Here is a 27,055-nt window from a genome sequence, read left to right as displayed (position 1 = left end):
AGAAGTGAAGTGACTTGCCCAAGGTCACACAGCAGACAAGTGGCAGAGCTGGGATTCGAACCCATGACCTCTGACTCCCAAGCCCAGGCTCTTTCCACTGAGCCACGCTGCTTCTCAATTATAGACATGTACATTAGAACCCAGGTCCTACCTATTCTTATTCCAAGGGGAAGCAGCGTGGCTCAGTGGAAAGAGCCTGGGCTTCGGAGTCAGAGGTCATGGGTTCGACTCCTGGCTCTGCCACTTGTCAGCTGTGTGACCTTGGGCAAGTCACTTAACGTCTCTGTGCCTCAGCTACCTCATCTGTAAAATGGGGATTAACTGTGAGCCCCACGTAGGACAACTTGATTCCCTTGTGTCTACTCCAGCGCTTAGAACAGTGCTCTGCACATAGTAAGCGCTTAACAAACACCAATATTATTATTATTATTAATTCGACCACACGGCTTCTCTGATCTTTGCTCCAGACACGTGATCTATTTTCTCGATTCTTCCTCCTACCCCAAATGATTTTGTACGCCCTGTCTCCCCTACTACACTGTCCGCTGCGCATGGATCGAGAATACGCGTTTTGTGTCCGGTATAAAAATAAGGGCTCTCCACGGGGCAGGTGCAAAGATGGCAGGTGATTGATGGGTGTCAGCTGGTCATGCCCACTACCTCAGGGTGATCGCCCTCTGATTTCCAAGCTACATTAGAGAAACGGCATGGCATTGTGGATAGAGCACGGGCCTGGGAGTCAGAAGGGTCCATTCATTCATTCAATCCTATTTATTGAGCGCTTACTATGTGCAGAGCACTGTCCTAAGCGCTTAGAATATACAATTCGGCAACAGAGACCATCCCTGCCCAACAGCAAGCTCCCAGTCTAGAAGGGGGAGACGGGCAGCAGAACAAAACAAGTAGGCATCGATACCATCAAAATAGATCAATAGAATCATAGATACACATCATTAATAAAATAAGTGGAGCAATACATAACAAATAAAAATATACACAAGTGCTGTGGGGAGGGGAAGGGGGTAGAGCGGAGGGAGGGAGTCGGGGGAATGGGGAAGGGAAGAGGGGCGGAGGGAAAGGCTCAGTGTGGGAAGGCCTCCTGGGGGAAGTGAGCTCTCAGGAGGGCTTTGAAGAGGGGAAGAGGGTCGTTAAACCGGCTCCGCCACGTGTCTGCCGTGTGACCTTGGACAAGTCGGTTTACTTCTCTGTGCCTCAGTTTCCTCATCTGGAAAATGGGGATTGAAACCATGAGCCCCATGTGTGTCCAACCCGATTTGCCTGTATCCACCCCAGCACTTAGTACAGTGCCTGGCACAGAGTAAGCACTTGGCAAATACCGTAATTATTATTATTATTACATGTCCCTTCGCTAGTCCGATTTCAACCTAGTTCTTTGGCTTTTTACAAACAAGACAGTTAAAGCTTCACTCCTTTCTTGACGAGAAATGGGCTGAAAGGCAGTATTTTGGAAGCCTTCCGGGATGCATTTTTCTCTTCCTACTCTTCACTTCAACATGGCTTCTTTCCCTTGGGAAGGCAGCTCGTGGCCAGCCCGATGAGCTGATTTTGGAGGGAATGGACAACTGCTTGCAAGGGGGCTGAGGGGGAGGGGGACAGAGAGGATTGGGAGTTTGGGGGGCGGTGCTTAAGGGAGGGGTTGAGGGATATGGGGGACAGAAGGGAAAGGGGGGACAGAGAGGATTGGGGGTGCGGGAGAGGCCAAAGTGAGGGGTTGAGCGATATGGGGGGCAGGAGGGGCGGGGGGACAGAGAGGATGGGGTGTGGGAGGGGACTACGGGAGGGGTTGAGGGATATGGGGGACAGGAGGGAAAGGGGGACACAGAGGATTGGGGGTGTGGGAGGGGGCTGAGGGTTGAGGGATATGGGGGGCAGGAGGGGCGGGGGGACAGAGAGGATGGGGTGTGGGAGGGGACTAAGGGAGGGGTTGAGGGATATGTGGACAGGAGGGAGAGAGGGGACAGAGAGGATTTGGGGTGCGGGAGGGGCCTAAGGGAGGGGCTGTGGAATATGGGGGGCAGGAGGGGTAGGAGGGAGGGGGGCTGAGGGGCAAGTGAGTAGGGCTGGAGGCCTGAATGTGGTGATGGGGTGGGATAATAATTGTGGCATTTGTTAAGCGCTTACTATGTGCCAAGCCCTGTACTAAGCGCTGGGGTGGATACAAGCAAATTGGGTCAGACACAGTCCCCATCCCACATGGGGCTCACAGTCCCCATCCCCATTTTCCAGATGAGGGAACTGAGTCCCAGTGAAGTGAAGTGACTTGCCCAAGGTCACAGAGCAGACCAGTGGTGGAGCCGAAATTGGAACCCATGTCCTTCTGACTCCCAGGCCTGGTGCTCCATTCACTACGCCACGGGGTTGAGGGGAATGAGGGCAGGTGGGATGGAGGAAATTAAGGGGAGAAGGGGGTGCTGAGGCCTGAAGGCAGGAGGGTGGGGATGGAGGCCTGAAAGCAGGAGAGTGGTGGGATTGAGGGGAATGGAAGTAGGAGAGATGGAGGAAATGGGGGGCCGGGGCCTGAAGAGGGGAGGGGGAATTGAGGGGAATGGGGGGCTGGGACCTGAAGGGGGTGGTGGGATTGAGGGGAATGGGGGGGTGAGGCCTGGAGGTGGGGGGGGATTAAGGGGGAATGGGGGGCTGAGGCCTGGAGACGGGGTGGTGGGATTGGGAAGGAATGGGGGGCTGAGGCCTGGAGGCAGGGGGGGATTAAGGGGGAATGGGGGGCTGAGGCCTGGAGGCAGGGGGGTGGTGGGACTGGGGAGGAATGGGGGGCTGAGGCCTGGAGGCAGGGGGGTGGTGGGACTGGGGAGGAATGGGGGGCTGAGGCCTGGAGGCAGGGGGTGGTGGGATTGGGGAGGAATTGGGGGCTGAGGCCTGGAGGCAGGGGGGTGGTGGGACTGGGGGGAATGGGGAGCTGAGGCCTGGAGGCAGGGGGTGGTGGGATTGGGGAGGAATGGGGGGCTGAGGTCTGGAGGCAGGGGGTTGGTGGGATTATGGGGGAATGGGGGGCTGAGGCCTGGAGGCCCGGGGGCGGGGTGGGACTGAGGGGAATGGGAAAAGGGGGGTTGAGGCCTGGAGGCAGAGGGCTGGTGGGATTGAAGGGAATGGGGGACTGGGACCTGAAGGGGGGCATTTAAGGGGAATGGGGCCTGAGGCCTGAAAGGGGGGGGATGGGATTGAGGGGAATACGGGGTTGTGGACTGGAGGCAGGGGGGTGGTGGGATCGGGGGCATATGGGGCTGAGGCCTGGAGGCAGGGGGGTGGTGGGATTGAAGGGAAAGGGGGGCTGGGGCCTGAAGAGGCGGTGGGATTTGAAGGGAATGGGGGGCGGAGGCCTGAAAGCAGGGGGGTGGTGGGATTGGGGGGAAACTGGGACTGAGGCCTGGAGGCAGGGGGATGGTGGGATCGGGGGGGATGGGGGCAGGAGGTTTGAAGGAAATGAGGGGGACTGAGGTCGGGGGAAAGGGGACATTACTGAGAGGATGGGCGGCGGGTTGAGGGGCCGGAATGGCGGACAGGGCAGGGCAGGGTAGGAGCGGACAGCCGGCCTGGCCTCCCTCCGGCCCCAGCCCTCTCCTTACCTGCGCCGGACTGGCGGACCCTCCTGCAGCCCCCTCACCGGACCGCAACGCACCGCACAAGGGCGGACCAGCCCGTCCCTCCGACCGGCAGCTCGAGGCCCCGCCTTCTTCCCTCTTTCCCTCCTCCTCCTCCTCCTCCTCTTCCTCCTCCGCCCGCCTCAAGAAAACGCCCCCTTCCTCTCCCTGCCCTCAGCCAAGCGCTGCGCTCGCCAGCTGGCCTGGCTCCCCTTCCCTCCCATCCCTCCTCCGCCACTGCCCCCTCTCCATCCTCATCCTCCTCGTCCCCTCCTCTCCCTCACTCCCCTGCCTCTCAGTCACTCATTCAGTCGTATTTATTGAGCGCTTACTGTGTGCAGAGCACTCTACTAAGCGCTTGGGAGAGGACAATCCAGCAGTAGTCCCAGTCCCTGCCCACAACAGCCTCACAGTCTAGATGGGGGGAGACTGACGTTAAGAGAAATAAATAAAATGACAGATCTGGACAGAAGTGATGTGGGATGGGGAGAAGGGGGAAGGGCAAAGGGAGCGAGCCAGGGCGACAAGGAAGGGAGTGGGAGATGAGGAGAAGTGGGGGCTTAGTCTGGGAAGGCTTCCTGGAGGAGATGGGCCTTCAGTAAGGGTTTGAAATGGGGGGAGAGTCGGCTGTGGGATTTGAGGAGGGAGGGCGTTCCAGGTCAGAGGGAGGACGGGGGCCGAAGGCCGGTGGCGAGACAGATGAGATGGAGGCCCAGTGAGAATATTACCAGTAGAGGCTGGGTTTTAGTAGGAGAGAAGGGAGGTGAGGTAGGAGGGGGTGAGGGGATGGACGCCTTTAAACCCGAAGGTGAGGAGTTTTTGTTCGATGGGGAGGTGGATGGGCGACCACCGGAGTTTCCTGAGGAGCGGGAACGTTTCTGTAGGATAATGATCCGGGCAGCAGAGTGAAATATGGCCTGGAGTGGAGAAAGACAGGAGGCCGGGAGGTCAGCGAGGAGGCTGATGTGGTAATCAAGGTGACATAGGATGAGGCAGCGTGGCTCAGTGGAAAGAGCCCGGGCTTGGGAGTCGGAGGTCATGAGTTCGAATCCCGGCTCTGCCACTTGTCAGCTGTGTGACCGTGGGCGAGTCACTTCACTTCTCTGTGCCTCAGTGACCTCATCTGTAAAATGGGGATTAACTGTGAGCCTCACGTGGGACAACCTGATTGCCCTGTATCTATCCCAGCGCTTAGAACAGTGCTCTACACATAGTAAGCGCTTAACAAATACCAAAATTATTATTATTATTACTATGAGGGATTGTATGAATGTGGCAAAGGTTGGGATGGAGAGGAAAGGGAAGATTTTAGCGATGTTGTTAAGGTGGGAATGACAAGATTTGGTGATGGATCAAATAGGTGGGTCGAATGAGAGAGAGGAATCAGGGATACTGCCAAGGTTACGGGCTCGTGAGACGGAAAGGGGGGTTGGTGCCGTCTACGGTGATGGGAAAGTCATGGGGAGGACAGGGTTTGGGTGGGAAGATGAGGAGTTCTCTTTTGGACATGTAAAGTGTGAGGTGACGGGAGGACATCCAAGTAGAGATGTCTTAAAGGCAGGAGGAGATGCGAGACTGGAGAGAGGGAGAGAGATCGGGGCCGGAGATGGAGATCTGGGAATCACCCGCGTCGAGGTGGTCGTTGAAGCCGCGGGAGCGAACGAGTTCTCCGAGGGAGTGGGTGGAGATGGAGAAGAGAAGGGGACCCAGGACTGAACCTCGGGGACCCCCACAGTTAGGGCGTGGGAGGCGGAGGAGGAGCCCACAAAGGAGACTGAGAATGATCGACCAGAGAGATAAGAGGAGAACCAGGAGAGGACAGAGTCAGTGAAGCCAAGGTTGGATAACGTCTCCAGGAGAAGGGGGTGGTCCACAGCGTCGAAGGCAGCTGGGAGGTCGAGGAGGATTAGGATGGAGTAGGGGCCGTTGGATTTGGCAAGAAGGAGGTCACCGGTGACTTTTGAGAGGGCGGTTTCTGTGGAGTGAAGGGACGGAAAGCAGATTGGAGGGGGTCTGGGAGAAATTTGGAAGAGGGGAATTTGAGACAGGAGTGTGGACAGCTCACTCAAGAGTTGGGAGAGGAATGGCTTCCACTTCTGCCTTCACCCACCACCCCTCACCCCCCTCTCTCTGATGCCCCCTCTTCCCCCCTCCTCTCCCTGGTTTCCCCTGTTCCCCCTCCTGTCCCGCCCTCCCCATCCCTACCCCCTGCACCTCAATCCTTCCGGCCTCAGCCCTTCCTCTCCCTGTCCCCGTCCTCCCACCAGCATCCTCCTCTTCCTTTTCCAGCAGTTGGTCAGGCGGTAGTCCTTAGTGCCCCTGTAGTGGGGGAGGGGGTGCCCCCCACTCTCCGCCCTCACCCCAGTGGACTTCCAAAGGGGAGGCGTCCACCAGACCCGCCAGCGACACCTCCCCAGGGCAGCACCTGGGAACCTGCCCACCCCTAGCCACCAGCCCCATCCTCCGTCGTCCATCCTCCAGCCCCCAATCCCCATCCTCCAGCCTCCATCCTCCATCCTCCATCCCCAGCCCCATCCTCCCTCCTCCAGCCCCCATCCTCCATGAGAAGCAGCGTGGCTCAGTGGAAAGAGCACGGGCTTTGGAGTCAGAGGTCATGGGTTCGAATTCCAGCTCTGCCGCTCGTCAGCTGCGTGACTGTGGGCGAGTCACTTAACTTCTCTGGGCCTCAGTTACCTCATCTGTAAAATGGGGATTGAGACTGTGAGCCCCACGTGGGACAACCTGATTCCCCTGTGTCTACTCCAGCGCTCAGAACGGTGCTCTGCACATAGTAAGCGCTTAACAAATACCAACGTTATTATTATCCTCCAACCTCCAGCCTCCAACCCCAGCCCCTGGAAAATCCCGCAGTCCTGCCTAAAATGAGGCCTGGCCCCAGGCTGTCAGTCCGAATTTGCCACTGTTTTCACATTCGCTGAGCCCCTAGCTTCAAACCACGGAAAAGACGGGCGTGTAACAGGCCGTGACTTGGGACGGCCTGTTTGCTGCTTCCCATGGGCAGGGGATGCGTCAGTTGCGACACATACGGGCAAGGCGATCCTCATGAATTTCAAAATCATTCACCACCCAAACGTCACGCAGGCTGTAGAAGTCTCAAGTCTCGTCACTAAAAAACGGGACACTGCAGCTTTAAGGTGGCACTCCTGAGGTCTAATGGGTAGAGCAAGGGCCCGGAAATCAGAAGAATAACAGCAATTATGATGGTTTTTGTTAAGCGCTTACTTTGTACCGGGCACTGTACTAAGTATCTGTTGCCAATTTGTACATTCCAAGCGCTTAGTACGGTGCTCTGCACATAGTAAGCGCTCAATAAATACCATTGAATGAATGAATGAATGAATGATGGGGTGGATACAAGCAAATCGGGGTGGACCCTTTGTCCCACGTGGGGCTCACAGTCTCAATCCCCATTTTCCAGATGAGGGAACTGAGGCCCAGAGAAGTGAAGTGATTGGCCCCCGGTCACACAGCAGACACGCGGCAGAGGCGGGATGAGAACCCATGACCTTCTGACTCAGGCCCGTGGCCTATCCAAAACGTCGAGCTGCTTCTCAGCAGGACCCGGCTTCCAATTTCCTCGCTCTGCCACCTGTCTGCCGTGTGACCTCGGGCAAGTCATTTCACCTCTCCGTGCCTCAAGCACCTAGAGAATGGGGATTAATAATAATAATAATAATGTTGGTATTTGTCAAGTGCTTACTATGTGCAGAGCACTGTTCTAAGGGCCGGGGGAGATACAGGGTCATCAGGTTGTCCCACGTGAGGCTCACAGTCTTCATCCCCATTTTACAGATGAGGTCGCTGAGGCCCGGAGAAGTGAAGTGACTTGCCCACAGTCACCCAGCTGACAAGTGGCCGAGCCGGAATTCGAACGCATGACCCCCGACTCCCAAGCCTGGGCTCTTTCCACTGAGACGCGCTGCTTCTCTAAGACTGTGAGCCCCACGTGGGACACAAACTGTGTTCAATCTGATTAGTTTGTATCTACTCCAGCGCTTAGTACGTTCCTGGCACTTAGTAAGCGTTTAGAAAGTCTCATTAAAAAGAAAAGAACAACAAAACTCCCGAGGCGGCAGATCCTAAGCAGCGGAGAGAGTCTTTTATCTTGAATTTCCCATCCCCTCAGCACTGTACTCGTCCGCTCAACTGTATATATTTTCATTACCCTATTTATTTTGTTAATGAAATGTACATCACCTTAATTCTATTTATTTGCTATTGTTTTAATGAGATGTTCATCCCCTCGATTCTATTTATGGCCATCGTTCTCGTCTGTCCGTCTCCCCCGATTAGACCGTGAGCCCGTCAGAGGGCAGGGACCGTCTCTATCTGTTACCGATTTGTCCATTCCAAGTGCTTAGTCCAGTGCTCTGCACATAGAAAGCGCTCACTAAATACTATTGAATGTACAGTGAGAAGCGAGCTGGTGGGAGAGAAGAAATCGATAGCACCCTGCCTTTCCCGTGGCATTGTTCCAGAAAGTTTGAAATGTTCCAGAAAGTATGAAATGTAACAAACTCATAATCCTTCCTTTCCCCACTCTCGCCCACCCTCGGGATGTTGACGTTGGCAACGTTTAAATACCGTCCTGTCCTTTCTTGGGCCTCCTCGGTTTCCTGGGACGGAAACCCTGTCGGCCTCGGAGCGACATTTGGGTCGTGAAGGATTTGGAGATTCGTGAAGGTTGTCTTGCCCGTGTGCGTTGTATAAATGAAATTTTCTCATGCTCTTGGATTGTGAACCTCACCTGGGACGGGGACCACGTCGGATCTGACGCGGTGAGGAAGCAGCGTGGCTCGGTGGAAAGAGCCCGGGCTTGGGAGTCGGGAGGTCGTGGGTTCCAATCCCGGCTCCGCCGCTCATCAGCTGGGTGACGTGGGACAAGTCGCTTCACTTCCCTGGGCCTCAGTGACCTCATCTGGAAAATAATAATAATAATAATGTTGTTATTTGTTAAGCGCTTACTATGTGCAGAGCACTGTTCTAAGCGCGGGGGAGATACAGGGTCATCAGGTTGTCCCATGTGAGGCTCCCAGTCACCCCCATTTTACAGATGAGGGAACTGAGGCCCAGAGAAGTGAAGTGACTTGCCCACAGTCACACAGCCAAGTGGCTGAGCTGGGATTCGAACCCATGGCCTCTGACTCCTAAACCCGGGCTCTTTCCGTGCTGCTCCCTAAAATGGGGAAATGAAAATGGGGGTGAAGACTGTGAGCCCCATGTGGGGCAACCTGATGACCTTGTTGTCTCCCCTCCGCCGCTTAGAACAGTGCTCTGCACATAGTAAGCGCTTAACAAATGCCATGATTATTATTCTTATGACAATAAAGACTATAACAATAATTACTCTGTGCCGAGCACCGTACAGAGCAGTCCCCGCCCCACATGGCATCGCTGTCTCGGTAATAATGAGAATAATTAGGGTACTTGCTAAGCGCTTACCTTGTGCCAAGCACTGTACTAAGTTCTGGGGAAGATACGAGATAATCAAGTGGGATACAGCCCCCGTCCTAAATGGGGCTCAAAGTCTAAAACAAGAGGGAGAACGGGGTTTGAATCGCTTTTTTACAGATGAGGAAACTGAAGCACGGAGAAGTTAAAGTGACTTACCAAAGGTCACACAGCAGGCAGGTGGCCAAGCAGGGATAAGAACCAGGTCCTCTGACTTAATAATAAGAATAATTATTTGTTGGTATTTGTTAAGCGCTTACTATGTGCCAAGCACTGTTCTAAGCATAGACTTTCAGTCCTGTGTTCTTTCCACTAGGCCCCGCTGCTTCTGATTATTTGATATTTACCCTAACGGTTGATACCGGGTAAGCACTTACTGAATAACGTTATTTCTTAGCATTCATTCATTCCATAGTATTTATGGAGCGCTTACTATGTACAGAGCACTGTACTAATCGCTTGGAACGGACCATTCGGCAACAGATAGAGACCATCCCTGCCCAAGGACGGGCTCGCGGTCTAATCGGGGGAGACGGACGGACAAAAACAAGATAACGTAATCACGATAAATAGAATGAAGGGGATGAACACCTCATTAACAAAATAAATAGGGTAATAAATAATATATTCATTCATTCAATAGTATTTATTGAGCTCTATGTGCAGAGCACTGCACTAAGCGCTTGGAATGTACAAATCGGTAACAGAGACAGTCCCTGCCCTTTGATGGGCTTACGGTCTAATCGGGGGAATATATAATATATATATTATATATAATAATATAATATTTAATCTATCCAAATGAGCAGAGTGCTGAGGGGAGGGGAAGGGAGAGGGGGAGGAGCAGAGGGAAAGGGAGGGAAAAGGGGGCTTAGCTGAGGGGAGGGGAAGGGGGGAAGGGGGAGGGAGCAGAGGGCGGAGGGGGAGCGGAGAGGGAGCAGAGGGAGCAGAAGGAAAAGGGGAAGGTCAGACTGGGAAGGCCTCTCGGAGGAGGTGAGTTCTCAGTAGGGAAGGCGAGCTCTGGGTAGCACCTCTGGGACAAATCGGCCGGGGCGGGGGAAGATCTTCGATCTAGGAGAGTTTCTCTCCCTAGCCAAGGTGGCTGGATCTTTCTAAGACGTAAAAGGCCCCTGCCAGTAGCGTCTTGCTTGCTCCAGATCTCAAGAAAAGCGATACTTCTCCATAACCAAATTCATATCCCACGTTCCCTCTGCTGGCTCTCTTGCATGATGGCTAGGAAGGGAAAGTTGGATAATAATAATAATGATGGTATTTGTAAAGCGCTTACTCTGTGCAGAGCACTGTTCTAAGCGCTGGGGTGGATACAGGGGAATCAGGTTGCCCCACGTGAGGCTCACAGTTAATCCCCCTTTTACAGATGAGGGAACGGAGGCCCAGAGAAGTGAAGTGACTCGCCCAAGGTCACACAACAGACAAGTGGCAGGGGGGGGATTAGAACCCACCACCTCTGACTCCCAAGCCCATGCTCTTTCCGCTCAGCCGCGCTGCTTTCTCAAGATGAGACCCCTTGGGGTCCGAAGGGGGTTGTCTTAAGCCCTTTTCCCGTCTTACCCATCGGTGGTATTTACTGAGCGTCTACCGTAGAGAGCACAGTCCCAACGCCTTGGGAGAGAACCCCGGGGGTGGAAATCACGCTCCTGGTTCCCAATAAAGGAGTCAGGCTTGGCCTAGTGGACAGAGCCCGGGCCTGAGAGTCAGAAGGACCTGGGTTCTAATCCCGGCTCCGTCACCTGTCTGCTTTGGGACCCTGGGGCGAGTCGTTTCACTTCTCCGGGCCTCAGTTCCCTCATCTGGAAAATGGGATTGGGACAGGGAGCCCTATGTGGGACGGGGACTGTGCCCAACCCAGTTATCTTTCATCTACCCCAGAGCTTAATACCACTAATTACCATTATTCTGTTGTACTATACTCTCCCTAGTCTGCAGACGAGGCACTCAATGAGTCATTATCCATGGCATTTGAGTGTTTATTATGTTCAGAAAACTCGACTCAGGGCTAGGGAGAGTATAATACAACCGAGTTGGCAGCCACATTCCCTCCTCCGAGGCCTTGAACGCCCTTCCCTTCAAATTCTACTTTCTCTCCCCAACTTCAAAGCCTTCCCGCAGGCCCATCTCCTCCAAGAGGCCTTCCCTGATTAAGGCCCACTTTTCCTCATCTCCCGCTCCCTTCTGCGTCACCCTGATTTTCTCCCTTTCTTATTCCCCCCCGTCCCAACTCCACAGCACTTACGTCCATATCTGTCATTTATTTCTTTGTATTGACGTCTGCCTCCCCCACTCCAGACCCGTGAGTCCGTTGTGGGCAGGGTACGTGACTGTTTATTGCCGTACTGTCCTCTCCCAAGCGCTGGGTACAGTGCTCAGCACGCAGTAAGAGCTCAATAAATACAATCGAATGAATAATAAATACCACTGATTGAGTGGCGAAAGCGGACTCGCCGACCCCTTATTTTTCCCTTGTACAGTATTGCGGACATTTAAGGCTGTGTGATCTTGAACAAGTCACTTCACTTCTCCACGCCTCAGTGACCTCGTCTGGAAAATGGGGATGAAGACCGTGAGCCCCACGTGGGACAACCTGACTTCGTTGTATCTATCCCAGGGCTTCGCACAGTGCTTGGCACAGAGTAAGTATTTAAATACTATAATTATTATTATTACTATTAAGCACTGGGGTAGATATAAGCTGATGAGGTTCATTCGTTCATTCAATCGTATTTATTGAGCGCTTACTATGTGCACAGCACTGTACTAAGGGCTTGATTTGTTAAGTGCTTACTATGTGCCAAGCACTTTTTTAAGTGCTGGGGTAGATTCAAGGTGATCAGGTTGTCCCACGTGGGACAGAGGAGGGAACTGAGGCACAGAGAAACTAAGTGACTTGCCCAGACACACAGTTGACAAGCGGCGGAGCTCAAGTATTTAATAATAATAATGATGTTGGTATTTGTTAAGCGCTCACTATGTGCCGAGCACTGTTCTAAGCGCTGGGGTAGACACAGGGAAATCAGGTTGTCCCACGTGGGGCTCACAGTCTTCATCCCCATTTTACAGATGAGGGAACTGAGGCACCGAGAAGTTAAGTGACTTGCCCGAAGTCACACAGCTGACAAGTAGTAGAGCCGGGGTTCGAACCCATGACCTCTTTATTAGTCATTCATTCATTCATTCAATAGTATTTATTGAGCGCTCACTATGTGCAGAGCACTGTACCAAGCGCTTGGAATGGACAGATCGGCAACAGATAGAGACGGTCCCTGCCCAACGACAGGCTCACAATCTAATCGGGGGAGACAGACGGACAAAAACAAGGCAACTTAATCACGATAAATAGAATCAAGGGGATGGACACCTCATTAATAAAATAAATGGGGTATTAAAAATATATACGTGTCAAGCACTGTTCTAATAATAATAATGATGGCACTTGTTAAGCACTTACTATGTGCAAAGCACTGTTCTAAGCGCTGGGAAGGATACAAAGCAATCAGGTTGTCCCATGTGGGGCTCACAGTCCTCATCCCCATTTTTTACAGATGAGGGAACTGAGGCACAGAGAGGTTAAGTGACTGGCCCAGTCACACGGCTGACAAACGGAGGAGCCGGGATTTGAACCCATGACCCGTGACTCCCCAGCCCACGCTCTTTCCACCGAGCCACCCCGCTTCTAAGCAACAAGTGCAAAACACCAAGCTTCGGCGAGAAGGGTAAGGAGATAGACTCCTGCCCTCAAGGAGCTTACCCTAAAGAGGGGAGGAGGCAGGCAGAAAAATAAGTTAAACGTAGATATATTCCTGAATGCCGCGGAGGTTGGGCGACACCGTAGGGAAGGAAAATAAAATGGGATCTGGGCCAGGGAAGGCTTCCTAGAGGAGATGTGATTTTAGCAGGGAAGAAGGGGTTGACGGCAAGAAGCGTGGCCTAGTGGACACGGCCCGGGCCTGGGAGTCAAGAGGCCCTGGGTTCTAATCCCACTCCCCCACTTCTCTGCTAATATAATAATGTGGGTATTTGTTAAGCGCTTACTATGTGCCAAGCACTGTTCCAAGCACCTGGGGGGATACAAGGTGATCGGGCTGTCCCTCATGGGGCTCACGGTCTTCATCCCCATTTTCCAGACAAGGAAACTGAGGCTCAGAGAAGTGAAGTGACTTGCCCAAAGTCACACAGCTAAGTGGCGGAGCCGGGATTAGAACCCATGACCTCTGACTCCCAAGCCCGGGCTCTTGCCACTGAGCCACGCTGCTATGTGACCTTGAGCAAGTCACTTCCCTTCCCCATGTTTCGCTTCCCTTGTCTATAAAACGGGGATCGACTCCCCTGCGGGACGTGGACGGGGTCCAACCTGAGTGGCTTGCATCTACCCCAGCGCTTAGAACAGTGCCTGGCACGTAGTAAGCGCTTAACAGATACCATAAGAAAGAGAAGCCCGAGAGTGTAGCTTATTGAGCAGGTTGGCATCAGAGAGGCAAAATGCAGTTGGGTTGGACTGTAATGGGAGACGAGTGAGGATAAATAGGAGGGCAAGAGCTAAATGAGTGTTTTAATAATAATAATGATGGTATTTGTTAAGTGCTTACTATGGGCCAAGCACTGTTCTAAGCACTGGGGTAATAATAATAATGTTGGTATTCGTTAAGCGCTCACTATGTGCCGAGCACTGTTCTAAGCGCTGGGGTAGACACAGGGGAATCAGGTCGTCCCACGTGGGGCTCCCAGTCTTCATCCCCATTTTACAGATGAGGGAACTGAGGCACCGAGAAGTTAAGTGACTTGCCCAAAATCACACAGCTGACAAGTGGTAGAGCCGGGGTTCGAACCCATGACCTCTGACTCCAAAGCCCGTGCTCTTTCCAGTGAGCCACGCTGCTTCTCTTAGATACAAGGTAGATACAAGGTCATCAGGTTGTCCCACGTGGAGCTCCCAGTCTTCATCCCCGTTTGACAGATGAGGGAACCGAGGCACCGAGAAGTTAAGCGACTGGCCCCGAATCACCCAGCTGACAAGCGGCCGAGTCGGGATCAGAACTCGTGACCTCTGACTCCCGAGCCCGGCCTCTTGCCGCTGAGCCGGTGGTCTTGATACAGGGCTGGACGGGCAACTACTAGAGGTTTTTGAGAAGCGGGGGAGATGTGCAGAATGTTGCTTTAGAATAACGAGGGTTGAGGCTGGAGGCTAAGAATACTTGATAACGATGGCATTTGTTAAGCTAAGAGAGAAGCGGCGCGACTCAGTGGAAAGAGCCCGGGCTTGGCAGTCCGAGGTCATGGGTTCGAATTTCAGCTCTGCCACTTGTCTGCTGTGTGACTGTGGGCAAGTCACTTCACTTCACCGGGCCTCAGCGACCCCATCTGTCAAACGGGGATGAAGACTGTGAGCCTCACGAGGGACAACCCGATGACCCTGTATCTCCCCCAGCGCTTAGAACGGTGCTCTGCACAGAGTAAGCGCTTAACAAATGCCAACATTATTATTATTATTATTATTATTATTAAGCGCTTACTCTGTGCCGGGCACTGTACTAAGCCCTGGATCGGACACAGTCCCTGTCCCACACGTCCCAAAGTTCCAATCCCCTTTTTCCAGATGAGGCCCAGAGAAGTGAAGTGACTCGCCTACGGTCACAGCAGATAAATGGCGGGGCAGGAATTAGAACCCAGGTCCTTCTGACACCCAGGCCCGGGGGCTCAACGGATTCAACGACTTGCCAACTTCCGATTCCCCAGTCGGTGGGTGGATCACGGGACCTCCATGATGCTTTGGATGACCTCAGGGGAGCTATTTACTTACCACCCATTCCCCCAACGTCTGCAACGTAAGCTCGTTGGGGGCAGGGAACGTTATCTCCCAGCCCTCGTACTCCACTCTCGAATGCTGGTCAGAGAAAGCACCCTCGTCATTCTTTATTGTCGTACTGTACTTTCCCAAGCGCTCAGTACAGTGCTCTGCAAAGGGTAAGCGCTTAATAAATAGGACCGAATGAATCGATGAACGCACGGCTCGCGTCTTTACAGTAAAAAGCAGACTTTATTAGGGCAAGTTGGTTTAGCCTGCGGATGCACCAGAAGGGCATCCCCGGAACTTGATTTACACTGTTAACGAAAGAGTTCCGGTTCCGCGTAAAGGACCGAAATTGACCGTACACTCCGGAAACAGAGCCTTCTTCATTCACCCGTGAGGCGGACGAAAAGACGACGCCCCCCTGGCCGAGCCTATGCTTTATTTTCTGAACTTTTTCCTCTTCAGAGCCTTCCATTCTCCTTCCTGAGTGGCCAGACTGTTGAAGAGCTGTTTCACTTTCCTCTTTCTTTCAGAATCCCTAGAAGATCATAGTTAAAAAGCGAAATGAGACGCTGACAGAGTCGTTCACATCCCGACATGAAAAAACGAAGGGCGCGCTCGCTCTCTTTTGCACGACTTTCCTGGTATTTTGGGATGCCTTAGCAAATGGACGAGGGCCCAGTGATATCCGCTGCTTTTCGAGGCCTCGGGGGTTCTCCGTTCGGTGACCGCAGACTATACTCTTTTCCCCTTCTGCCGGGCACGGGGAACGGGCAAGAGAGTGCGGATGGCCGGGCCCAGCACCACCACTAATAACGACGGTCCCCGTGGTATTCATTCAGCGCTTACTATGTCCCGGACTCTCTACTAAGCGCCGGGGGAGAGACAAGATAATCAGGACCCACACGGGGCTCGCACTCTAAGTAGGAGGGAGAACGGGTACCGGATCCCCATTTGCAGCAGAGGAAACCGAGAAGTGACTTGCCCCAAGTCACTCAGCAGGTAGGAGGCGGAGCCGGGATTAGAACCCGGGTCCTCCGGCTCCCAGGCCTGTGCCCTTTCCACTATTCGGTCATTCATTCATCCGGGGGCATTCATTGAGCGCTTGCTCTGTGCAGAGCACTGGACTAAGCGCTTGGAATGGACAACTGGGCAACGGATGGAGACGATCCCCGCCCGACGACGGGCTCTAAACGGCCACTCCTGGCCACTGTTACCAAAGCCGCCTCAGAGCACGTCCCGTTGGCAGTTGGCCAACCCTTTCCTCCCGCCCCCCCGCCCCCCCTTAACCACCGGAGCGCCAAGGTCACTCGGATGGCAGAGGGGGCCCGAGAAGATACCCGACTTTATCATCCCGGCATACGAGAGCTCGTCTCCGGGCCAGCACGGAGGCAGCCTCACTCCCGGCAGCCTCAGACTGCATGACGGCTCTACCGTTACCGTCACAACCGTTTAACTCCGACCTTATCGGGCGGTGCCCTTCCTACCACCATTACGGAGGAAACGGATGCAGGAAGAGGAAAAAAAAAGAAATCTGAAGTGACGCTGGCCAGTCCGCCGAGGGGAGCAAACATCAGGGAGCGGCGGACGCCGGTTTGGTAAAAGCCAACGAGGGACGCGTCCGGAGCCCGGCAACTGACACACGAACAAATGACGGGGAGGACACGGTGGGTCAGCACACCGGCCGGACGAGCCGGAGACGTGCCATCGGGCGGGCCGCAGGGACCGCAGGAGATAAACTCAGAGTCAACCCCCGCCCCCCGGTTCGGTACCTTTCCATGATCTCTGAGAGCTGCATTCTGGCCAGGAATTGATTGTCTTTGCGAATTTCCCGGACGGCGCCTTTAAATTCACGCTTATGCTTGTGAATCAATCTTTTCCTTTCTTGCTCCTCCTTACTGCTGCCTTGTTTTCTTCCGAACTCGAGGCTGAAGGGGGAAATGCGGGATAGTAATAATCATAATCAGGATAATGGTATTTGTTAAGCGTTTATGGTGTGCCAAGCACCGTTCTAAATGCTGAGGGAGATACAAGGTCATCAGGGTGTCGCACGTGGGGCTCACGGCCTTAATCCCCATTTGACGGATGACATAATGATAATGATGATGGCATCTGTCAAGCGCTTACTACGTGCCAAGCACTGTTCCAAGCGCTGGAGTAGATACAAGGTCATCAGGTTGTCCCACGTGGGGCTCACAGGCTCAATCCCCATTTTACAGAAGAGGTCAGTGAGGCAACGAGAAGCGACTTGACCAGTCGACCTAACTGACAAGTGGCGGAACCGGGATTTAGAACCCACGACCTCTGACTCCCGAGCCCACGCTCTTTCCACTGAGCCACTGTGCTCCACGCATTAGGGAGTCCATCGGTGGAGATGTATGGGCCAGGATTTTTGAATCATGTCTTTCTGCCATAAATGCAGATGAAAAACGAAAACACACCACAACAAAACGAACGACTTCCCTTTATACCCCAGTTTCTTTGGAGGAGACGACTCACTCACTGGATGCAGTGAACTCGGGTCTGCACACTACTCTGCTACAGTTCAGCAACACTACATGTCCTCGTGCTTTCGTCTATCAACTAACTGTACTTATCGAGCGCTTTCGGTGCGCAAAATACCGTACTTAATGCTTGGGCGAGTACGATACAACACGGTTTTGTGGGTGACGACGATACAACACGGTTTCGTGGGGTTCCGTATAACGGTATCCAGCGCTTCCTAACATGTTCTAAACGCCGGGGTAGGTAGGAGCCGATTCCGCAGGGACGACAGGGATCCCCATTTTGCATCTGAGGAATCGGGGGCACAGAGAGGTTGTGTTTTGCCCAAGGTCACACGGCAAGCAGCCGGCAGAGCTGGGATCAGAACGCGCGTCCTCTGACCCTGAGGCCCCCCGGCTGCTCTCCACGAGATCATGCTGCTTCGGTTGAAGTAAACGTCCCCTGCCCCAGATGAGCTACCGGTCCAAGGACTTTATCGTAATTTGGAAGCTGAGCCGGGCCTAGAACCCAGGATGTGGGTTTTCGCCGTCCGCCTGGGCTACGGAGGGGGATAAGAGGTCGGCGGCCAGAAAGCCGAGACGGAGGCGCGGTGAGCAGGCCGGCATTAGAGGAGCGAAGCGTGCGGGCTGCGGTGGAGGAGGAGGGTGGCGAGGTGACATAGGAGGGGGCGAGGGGACTGAGCCATCCGGAGACGACGGTAACGAGTTGTGGTTTGATGCGGAGGTGGATGGGCAACCGCTGCGGGGTTCCTGAGGAGGGGGGAAACCCGGCCTGGACACTTCTGTAGAAAAATGCTCCGGACGGCCGAGTGAAATCCGGACCGGAGCGGGGAGAAGCAGGAGGCTGGGAGGTCAGCCAGGAGGCCGATAGGGTAATCAAGGCAGGCTAGGATGAGTGACTGTATAATCCCGCTAGCCGACTGTACATTCCAAGCGCTCAGTACAGTGCTCTGCGCATAGCAGGCGCTCAATAAATGCGATCGAATGAATGAATGGAGAGGAAAGGGCGGAGGTTAGCGACGTGAAGGAGGGACCGACAGGATTTAGTGATGGACTGAACACGTGGGTTGCACGAGAGGAGTCGGGGATACGGCCGAGGCGGTGGGTCTGCGAGGCGGGGAGGATGGCGGCGCCGTCGACAGTGACGGGAAAATCAGGGGGAGGGAAGATGACGTGTTTTACACCCGTTACTCCGAGGTGACGGGAGGACATCCAAGTAGAGGTGTCTCCCAGGCAGGAGGAGATGCTACAATGCGCGATCAGGGCTGGAGATGTAGGTTTAGGAATCACCCGCCCAGAGGTGGAAGTTGAAACGCCGGGAGCCAACGAGTTTTCCAAGGGAGTGGGAGGAGCGGGAAGAAGAGACGGGGCCCCGGAGCTGAACCTTGAGGGACCCCCCGCTTCAGTCAGAGGATGGGAGGCAGAGGAGGAGCCTGCGAAAGAGACTGACGACGAGCAGCCGGGGAGAGAGAGAGAGAGAGGGTGAAGAACTGCGCGCTAAAGAATCACGCGGGGCCGATTTCACTTACACTTTCACTATCTTGGGTGTGAAGAGTTTCAACGGCACCGGCTTACTCTTCTCACACACTAGGGGCTGGTAACATCTGGCTCGGTTCGCCAGATCTTTTAGTACACTCTCCATCAGCTCCTGCAACACAAGTGGGCCGGTGCTTTAAAGGGGTTCCTCTGCAGTTGCTTTCTTTTTGGAGGTCAGCACTCTATTCCTCCAGGCCACGGCATCCCGTGGATTAAAGGCAAATCCTGCCACGACCAATCGGGCAACGGCATTTACCGAGCGCTTACTCTGTGCAGAGTGACTGAGCTTCCCCTTTTTTCTCTGCTCCCCCTTCACCTCCCCTCGGCTGAGCCCCCTTCCCCCCCGGCTCCTTCACCTCTCCCTTCGCACTGGGCTCATTTGGATAGATTTTTATCACCCTGTTTATTTTGATAATGAGGTATCCATTCCCCTATTTTTCGTGATTAAGTTGTCTTGTTTTTGTCCGTCTCCCCCGATCAGACCGTGAGCCCGTCTCTATCTGTTGCCCAACTGTCCACTCCAAGCGCTTAGTCCGGTGCTCTGCACATAGTAAGCGCTCAATAAATACTACTGAATGAATGAATGCTCGGAGAGTAGAGCTTGGCTGACGTGCTCCCTGCCCACGACAGGCTTAGAGTCTCGAGGGGGAGACGGATATTAAAAGTATATCTCCTCCGGGAGGCCTTCCCCGATGAAGCCCTCATTTCCTCCTCTCCCTCTCCCTTCGGCGTCACCCTGGAACTTGGGTTTTCACCCTTCCTTCCCCCCTCCCTCAGACCCTCGGCCCCTCTGTACATATTTGCAATCGATTTCTATTAACGTCCGTCTCCCCCTCTAGACTTTGAGCCCGTGGTAGGCAGGGAATGTGTCCATAACTCCGTTACACTGCACTCTGTACTTTGTGCAATTAGAGACGTATTCTTCTAATCAGAGAAGTACTCTCACGCGTGCTTACTGATGACGATGATATCTGTTCAGCACTTACTATGGGCCAAGCACTGTTCTAAGCGCCGGGGGAGATACAAGGTCGTATCATGTGGGGCTCACAGTCTTCATCCCCCTTCGACGGATGAGGTAACTGAGGCACAGAGAAGTTGATGATGACGATGATGGAATTCGTTCAGCGCTTACTATGGGCCAAGCACTGTTCTAAGCGCTGGAGCAGATACGAGGTCATCAGGTTGTCCCACGTGGGGCTCACAGGCTTTTAATCCCCATGTGACAGATGAGGGAACTGAGGCCCAGAGAAGTGAAGTGACTAGCCCCGAGTCACAAGTGGCGGAGCCGGGATTAGAACCCATAACCAGTGCTGAGCACCGTACTAAGCACTCGAGAGAGGACATACGACAATAAACAGACACGTTCCCTGCCCGCTATGAGTTTACAGTCTAGAGCAGCGGGGTCCAGTGGATAGAGCCCAGGGCCTGGGTTCTAATCCGGCCCCCGCCACTTGTCCGTTGTGTGACTTCGGGTAAGTCACTTCACTTCTCTGGGCCTCAGTTCCCTCATCTGTAAAATGGGGATTAAGACCGTGAGCCCCCATGGGGGACAGAGACTGCGTCCAACCCAATCTGCCTGTATCTACCCGCAGCACCTCCTTCCCCCCAGCATTCTCAGCACGCAACGAAAGCAGGGGTTTCGCCGGCCGGACCGTTTTGGCCGCCAACTTCTCTTTGCTTCAGTTTACTTATCTGCAACCCCTTTGTGGGACTGGGATTTTGTTAATGGTGCCTGTGAATGATAATAATAATAATAATGCTGGTATTTGTCCATTAACGTCCGTCTCCCCCCCTTTCGCTCGATCAGGGGTGTTTATTAATAACGTTGGCATTTGTTAAGCGCTCACTCTGTGCAGAGCACCGTTCTAAGCGCTGGGGGAGATACGGGGTCATCGGGTCGTCCCACGTGAGGCTCACCGTGAATCCCCCATTTTCCAGATGAGGTAACTGAGGCACGGAGAAGTTGAGTGACTCGCCCACAGTCACACAGCTGATAAGTGGCAGAGCCGGGAGTCGAACCCGTGACCACTGACTCCCAAGCCCGGGCTCCTTCCACTGAGCCCACGCTGCTTCCCATAGCGCTTACCACGTGAAGCGCTTACTGTGTGCGAGGCACTCTACCCAAGGTTGGGGTAGATTCATTCGTTCATTCAATAGTATTTATTGAGCGCTTACTATGTGCAGAGCACCGTACTAAGCGCTAGGGATGAACCAGTCGGCAACGGATGGAGAGGGTCCCCGCCGTCCGACGGGCTCCCGGTCCGATCGGGGGAGACGGACGGACGAGAACGACGGCGATGGACAGAGTCGAGGGGAAGAACGTCTCGTAAAAACCGATGGCGACTAATCGTATCTAATACTAACTAAGGGTAGATACAAGCTGAGGAGGTAGGACACAGTCCCCGTCCCCCGTGGGGCTCACAGGCTTCGTCCCCATTTTATAGATGTTGTAACCGAGGCACAGAGAAATTGAGTGACTCGCTCAAGGTCACACAGCAGGCAAGTAAGTGCCTGAGCCGGGACTAGAACCCAGGTCCCTCTGAGTTCCGACTTCCCGACGTGTGTGCTTTCCCCCGGGCCACCCCGCTTCTCTGTGCTGTCTGTGATTCCCCAGTGCTCAGTACAGGGCCTGGCCCACAGTCAGTCCTTAACAAATGCCAATCGATCGCAGCATGTACGTACATATAATAATGATGGTATCTGTTAAGCGCCTACTATGTGCAAAGCCCCGCTCTAAGCGCTGGGGGATACAGGGTGATCAGGTTGTCCCACGTGGGGCTCACGATCAATCCCCGTTTTCCAGATGAGGTCACCGAGGCCCACAGAATGTCGGTATTCGTTAAGCGCTTATACTACGTGCCGAGCACCGTTCTGAGCGCCGGGGTAGACACAGGGGAATCAGGTCGTCCCACGTGGGGCTCACGGTCTTCATCCCCATTTTACGGTTGAGGGAACTGAGGCCCAGAGAAGTGAAGTGACTCGCCCGCAGTCCCACAGCTGACAGGTGGCAGAGCTGGGATTCGAACTCATGACCTCTGACTCCAAAGCCCATGCCCTTTCCACTGAAGCGACTCGCCCAAAGCCACACAGCTGACAAGCGGCGGGGCCGGGATCAGAACCCATGACCTCGGACTCCCAAGCCCGGGTTCCTTCCACTGAGCCACGCTGCAGATCTGTGTGGCTTACTTATTTACACTGACGTCTGTCTCCCCCTCTAAACTGTAAGCTCGTTGTGGGCAAGGACTTTGTTATACTGCACTCTCTCAAACGCTTAGTACAGCCCTCTGCACACAGTCAGGGCTCAGCGTGGCTCAGCGGAAAGGGCCGGGGCTTGGGAGTCGGGGGTCATGGGTTCGAATCCCGCCTCCGCCGCTTGCTAGCTGTGTGACTCTGGGCAGGTCACTTCACCTCTCTGCGCCTCAGACACCTCATCTGTAAAATGGGGATTAAATCCGTGAGCCCCAGGTGGGACGATCTGATCACCCTGTATCGGATCAGAACGGTGCTTTGCACATGGTAAGCGCCTAACGAATACCACCATTTTTTCTCGATTAGACCGTAAGCCCGTCGGAGGGCAGGGACCGTCTCCATCTGTTACCGATCTGTACATTCCAAGGGCTCAGTACGGTGCTCTGCACATAGTAAGCGCTCAATAAATACTTTTGAATGAATGAATGAATGAATGAATAAATCCGACCGCCGGGTATTTAACTGAACTCGGCGCTTGGGAGAGTCCGACTGAACGGAGTTGGCGGACGCGTTCCCTGCCCGTGCCGAGCCTGCGGCCTACGGGGCCAGGAACGAGCTGAAGGCAACGGATGGAGAGCACGTCCCCGAGGAAACAGGAGAAGCAGCGTGGCTCAGTGGGAAGAGCCCGGGCTTGGGAGTCGGAGGTCATGGGTTCGAATCCCGGCTCCGCCGCTCGGCGGCTGTGTGACTGGGGGCGGGTCACTTCACCTCTCTGGGCCTCGGTGACCTCATCTGTAAAACGGGGACGAAGACTGTGAGCCTCACGTAGGACGACCCGATGACCCCGTATCTCCCCCAGCGCTTACAACAGGGCTCTGCACATAGTAAGCGCTTAACAAATGCCAACATTGTCATCAGGAACCGGCCCTCCCGCAGAGAGGGAGCCAAAACCGACCTGCAGCTCTTCGGGGTACCCGCGCCCCGGCCGATGTCCCGAGAGCAGCGTCCCGATGGGCTTCATTATTTCGTGAACGGACGCCAGGGAGCCGTACATTGTTCCGCACCTCTTAACGAGATCTAAACACAGGGCGACACACGATAACCTGCAACGACATTTCACGCCGGGATGAGGGCAAAAGGTTTTCATTTTCTGGGACCCCGACTCGGCTCACCCGGCGAGGTCAGAATCAGAGGATACAATAAATGAATAACGGGTGTTTGTTAAGCGCTCACTACGTGCCGCGCACCGTTCTAAGCGCTGGGGGAGATACGGGGTCATCGGGTCGTCCCACGTGAGGCTCACCGTCTTCATCCCCATTATACAGATGTGGGAACCGAGGCACCGAGAAGTGAAGCGACTCGCCCACAGTCCCACAGCTGACGAGTGGCGGAGCAGGGATCAGAACCCGTGACCTCTGACTCCTGAGCCCGTGATCTTTCCACGGAGCCACGCTGCTTCTCTGAGGATCCCTCGGGTTCAGCCACCGGTTGGGAAACCGGGGCTTGGGGGAAAAAAAATCCAGCAGCCCCCAGACCCGAGGCCCAACAGACCGGCCGACGCGCGACCCGGGGGGGCGGCCGGCGAGCCAGAGAGGGCAACCGCTCGGCGTTTCGACTCGGATTTTCCGCGGACGGGACCGTCGAGCCGCGGCGCCTCGGCGAAGCAGCGGGGCCTAGCGGGAAGAGGCCGGGCCTGGCCGTCGGACCCGGCTTCCGGGGCCGGCTCTCCGCCGCCCGTCTGCCGGGTGACCTCGGGCGGGTCACTTCGCTTCTCCGGGGCGTCAGTTCCCTCATGTGGAAAACGGGGATCGAGACCGGGGGCCCTCTGTGGGACGGGGACCGTGTCCGATCTTATTACCAGACCTCAGGGCGAAGAACAGTGCCCGGCACTCGCTGAGTGCTTAACCGGTACCATTAAGAGAAAAATCAATCAGTGGTATTTACCGAGCGCTTACCGTGCGCAGAGCCCCGCGGTAAGCGCTCGGGAGAGCGGATGGCAGGTCCCCGAGTCGGGCGGCCCTGGGGGGTCCGGGGGGCAGTCGGGGAGCAGTCCGGCCGGCAACGCGACGCAGGAGGTGGTGAGGAATGGACCGGCTAATCGGTAAAGTGGCCGCTGGACCCTTCCACGGCAGGGACCAGGCACGGACACGGGCGGCTCCTCCTCTACTCTTTAAAGCCCTCCGTCACCCTGCGCCCCGACCTCCCCTCGCTTCTCTCCTTCTTACAACCCGGCCCGCGTACTTCATAATAACGTCGGTATCAGCCAAGGACGTGAAACGGCGCGGCTCAGCGGGAAGGACAACGGGCTTGGGGGTCGGAGGTCGCGGGTTCGAATCCCGGCTCGGCCCCTCGTCGGCCGTGGGACCGCGGGCAGGTCACTTCACCGGGCCTCAGTGACCTCATCCGGAGAACGGGGATTGACCGCGAGCCTCCCGTGGGACGACCCGATGACCCCGTGTCTCCCCCGGCGCTTAGGACGGTGCGCTGCACGTAGTGAGCGCTTAACAGATACCGACATTATTATTACTTCGCAAACTCCGACAGACTTGCTCCGTAACGGATGCCGTTGGGAGAATTCTGTTGCCCTGAAGTTCCACACTTCCTGGGTTATAAAATGAACTCTCTTAGGAGAAGACGCTGCTGGAAACCTTCCCCGTACGGAGCTGGCACGGGGGCAGAGACGGCAAACTGCCGTCCCACCATTCCTCTTCCCCCAGACAGGCCGCGCAGAACTGCTGGAATTGAAAGGGCCGGGGCAAACGGTTTCGGCCGCCAAACCCGACGTACCTGATGTGATTTTTTTCCGTCTCGCCGCTCTCCTTCAATCCATTCATCAGAGAAAGGGGTAACCGCTTCTTCCGCCAGGTGGCCACATCCCCTTTATCAGAAACCGAGAGCAGCTGCAGATTTGCTCCCAGAGGTCGGAAAGGGTGCACCAGAGTGTAACCTGAGGTTTACGACACAACGAAAACCGGGGACGGGGAAGGCGATCCCGGAGCTGTCGACACGAGGTGTACCGGGCGACGTCAGAGTCTCCCCCGAACGCTAACGGACACCCGAGGTGGTCCGAGAGGGAAACGTCGGGTGCGCCTCCGTGAGGTCCCGCCCCTGCGCCCTCCTCGCGCCGCGCTCGGTACCGAACGGCAGGACGGGGTCACGGATGACGGGGTTCCGGTTCGGCCGCGGGGGACGGGTGAGAAGACCGAGCTACGGCAGCGGCCGTCCGGGACGCGGGAAGCGGAAGCGAGGGGACGGCGGGCGGTCCAGCGGTCGGAATCCAGGCTCCGCCGCCCGGCCGCCGCGTGACCTCGGGCCAGTCCCTTCGCTTCTCTGCGCTCCGGTCCCCCCGTCTGTCAGGTGGGGATAGAGACCGAGAGCCCCGGGTGGGACACGGACTGTGCGCCTACCCCGATCAGCTTATATCTACCCCAGCGCTTGGTACTTAGTAAGCGACCGAGGAAGGCCACGATAAAGTGATCCGTGACTGACGAAGACCATGATGAAGTGATTTTTCAGGTGACGGCCGCCCGAGGCCTCAGACGAGCTGAGACCCGGGCGTCACCATCGGAGGACAGAGCACCGAACAACGAAGCGCCGGAAGCAATGAGAGATAAGGAGGCGGAAGAGGAGACGCCGCCGAGTGCTGCGAGCGTAAAGAATCGCCGCCCCCCTAAGGGACGGCCTTCTGGCCGACGCGTGTCCTAGAAGATCGGGCCAGTTTGGGAGTCGGAAGCACCCGGCTGCTAATCCCGGCTCCCTCGTCCGTCGGCTGTGTGACCTCGGGTCGGTCCCTTGACTTCTCTGGGCCTCGGTTTCCCTCCTCCGCCAAAAGGGGATTAGGAATTCGAACCTCAGGTGGGACGGGGACTGAGTCCGGCCGGGTAGGCCGGCGATCTCCCCCGGGGCCTAGCAAAATACCGTTAAAAAAAAAAAAGGAAAAGAGAAAGAACCCACACAATACGGCCAAGGCTGTGGATCCAGCATTGGCTTTTTCAGCCAAAATGCATACGCCCTCATAGGTGAATTTTAGCCGTTAGCGGTGCCCGTTTTGGAGTCTGAAGGCCGACTATAAATACGTAAGAGAAGCGGCGCGACGTGAGCTAGCGGAAAGAGCACGGGCCTGGGAGCCGGAGGACCTGGGGTCTAATCTCGGCTCTGTCGATCAACTGCCGCGTGACCCTGGGTTAGTCATTTCACTGCTCTACACGCTTGGATCGGCGACCTCTCTTCCCCTCCGCTCCTCCTCCTCTCCCCGTCGCCCCAACTCCCTCCCTCTGCTCGACTCCTTTCCCCTCCCCGCGACACTTTTAGCTATCTGTTCGTGTTTATCGCTCTATTTATTTCATTAATGATGTGTACGTATCTATAACTCTATTTATCTTGATGCTCTCGACGCCTACTCGTTTCGTTTTATTGTCTGCCTCCTCGTTCTAGACCGTGAGCCCTTCGTTGGGTAGGGATCGTCTCCGTTGCCCAACCGTATACTTTCTAAGCAGCGAGAAGCAGCGTGGCTCAGTGGAAAGAGCCCGGGCTCGGGAGTCAGAGGTCACGGGTTCGAATCCCCGATCTGCCACTTGTGTCAGCTGTGGGACCGTGGGCAAGTCGCTTCACTTCTCTGTGCCTCAGTTCCCTCATCTGTAAAACGGGGATTAACCGTGAGCCTCACGTGGGACGACCCGATGACCCTGTCTCTCCCCCAGCGCTTAGAACAGGGCTCTGCCCAGAGTAAGCGCTTAACACATACCGACATGATTATTAAGCCTTTAGTTCGGCGCTCTGCACACAGTAAGCGCTCAATAAATACGACCGAATGAATGAATGAGACTATTCAACTTAACCCAACTACGCAGTGTATCCGAGCGTTACGAAACCCAAACGTTTCCTCTGGGGAAAAAAAGCGGCTTCTTGATCCCGCGTCACGCCGAACACGA

The 27,055-nt window shown here is 55.1% G+C and overlaps 2 protein-coding genes across 2 annotated transcripts in view; both read right to left on the bottom strand.

Annotated features, from left to right (window-relative positions):
• MFSD10 (major facilitator superfamily domain containing 10) overlaps positions 1-3,735 on the bottom strand; it is a 48,271-nt gene extending 44,536 nt beyond the window's left edge. The window contains exon 1 of the mRNA XM_029064075.1: positions 3,603-3,735. The gene's annotated coding sequence lies outside the window, so the exon portion shown is untranslated. The remainder of the gene's footprint in view (positions 1-3,602) is intronic.
• Positions 3,736-15,118: 11,383 nt separating this feature from the next.
• NOP14 (NOP14 nucleolar protein) overlaps positions 15,119-27,055 on the bottom strand; it is a 52,030-nt gene continuing 40,093 nt past the window's right edge. The window contains exons 14-18 of the mRNA XM_029062985.2: positions 24,912-25,071; positions 23,080-23,227; positions 18,929-19,047; positions 16,668-16,823; positions 15,119-15,433 (exon numbers count right to left, since the gene is read on the bottom strand). Of these exons, the coding sequence (XP_028918818.1) occupies positions 15,334-15,433; positions 16,668-16,823; positions 18,929-19,047; positions 23,080-23,227; positions 24,912-25,071 (683 nt within the window). The 3' untranslated portion in view covers positions 15,119-15,333. The remainder of the gene's footprint in view (positions 15,434-16,667; positions 16,824-18,928; positions 19,048-23,079; positions 23,228-24,911; positions 25,072-27,055) is intronic.

The sequence above is a fragment of the Ornithorhynchus anatinus genome, chromosome 4, assembly GCF_004115215.2.
Source record: "Ornithorhynchus anatinus isolate Pmale09 chromosome 4, mOrnAna1.pri.v4, whole genome shotgun sequence".
NCBI lineage: Eukaryota > Metazoa > Chordata > Mammalia > Monotremata > Ornithorhynchidae > Ornithorhynchus > Ornithorhynchus anatinus.
This window is presented reverse-complemented; position numbering and strand designations above follow the sequence as displayed.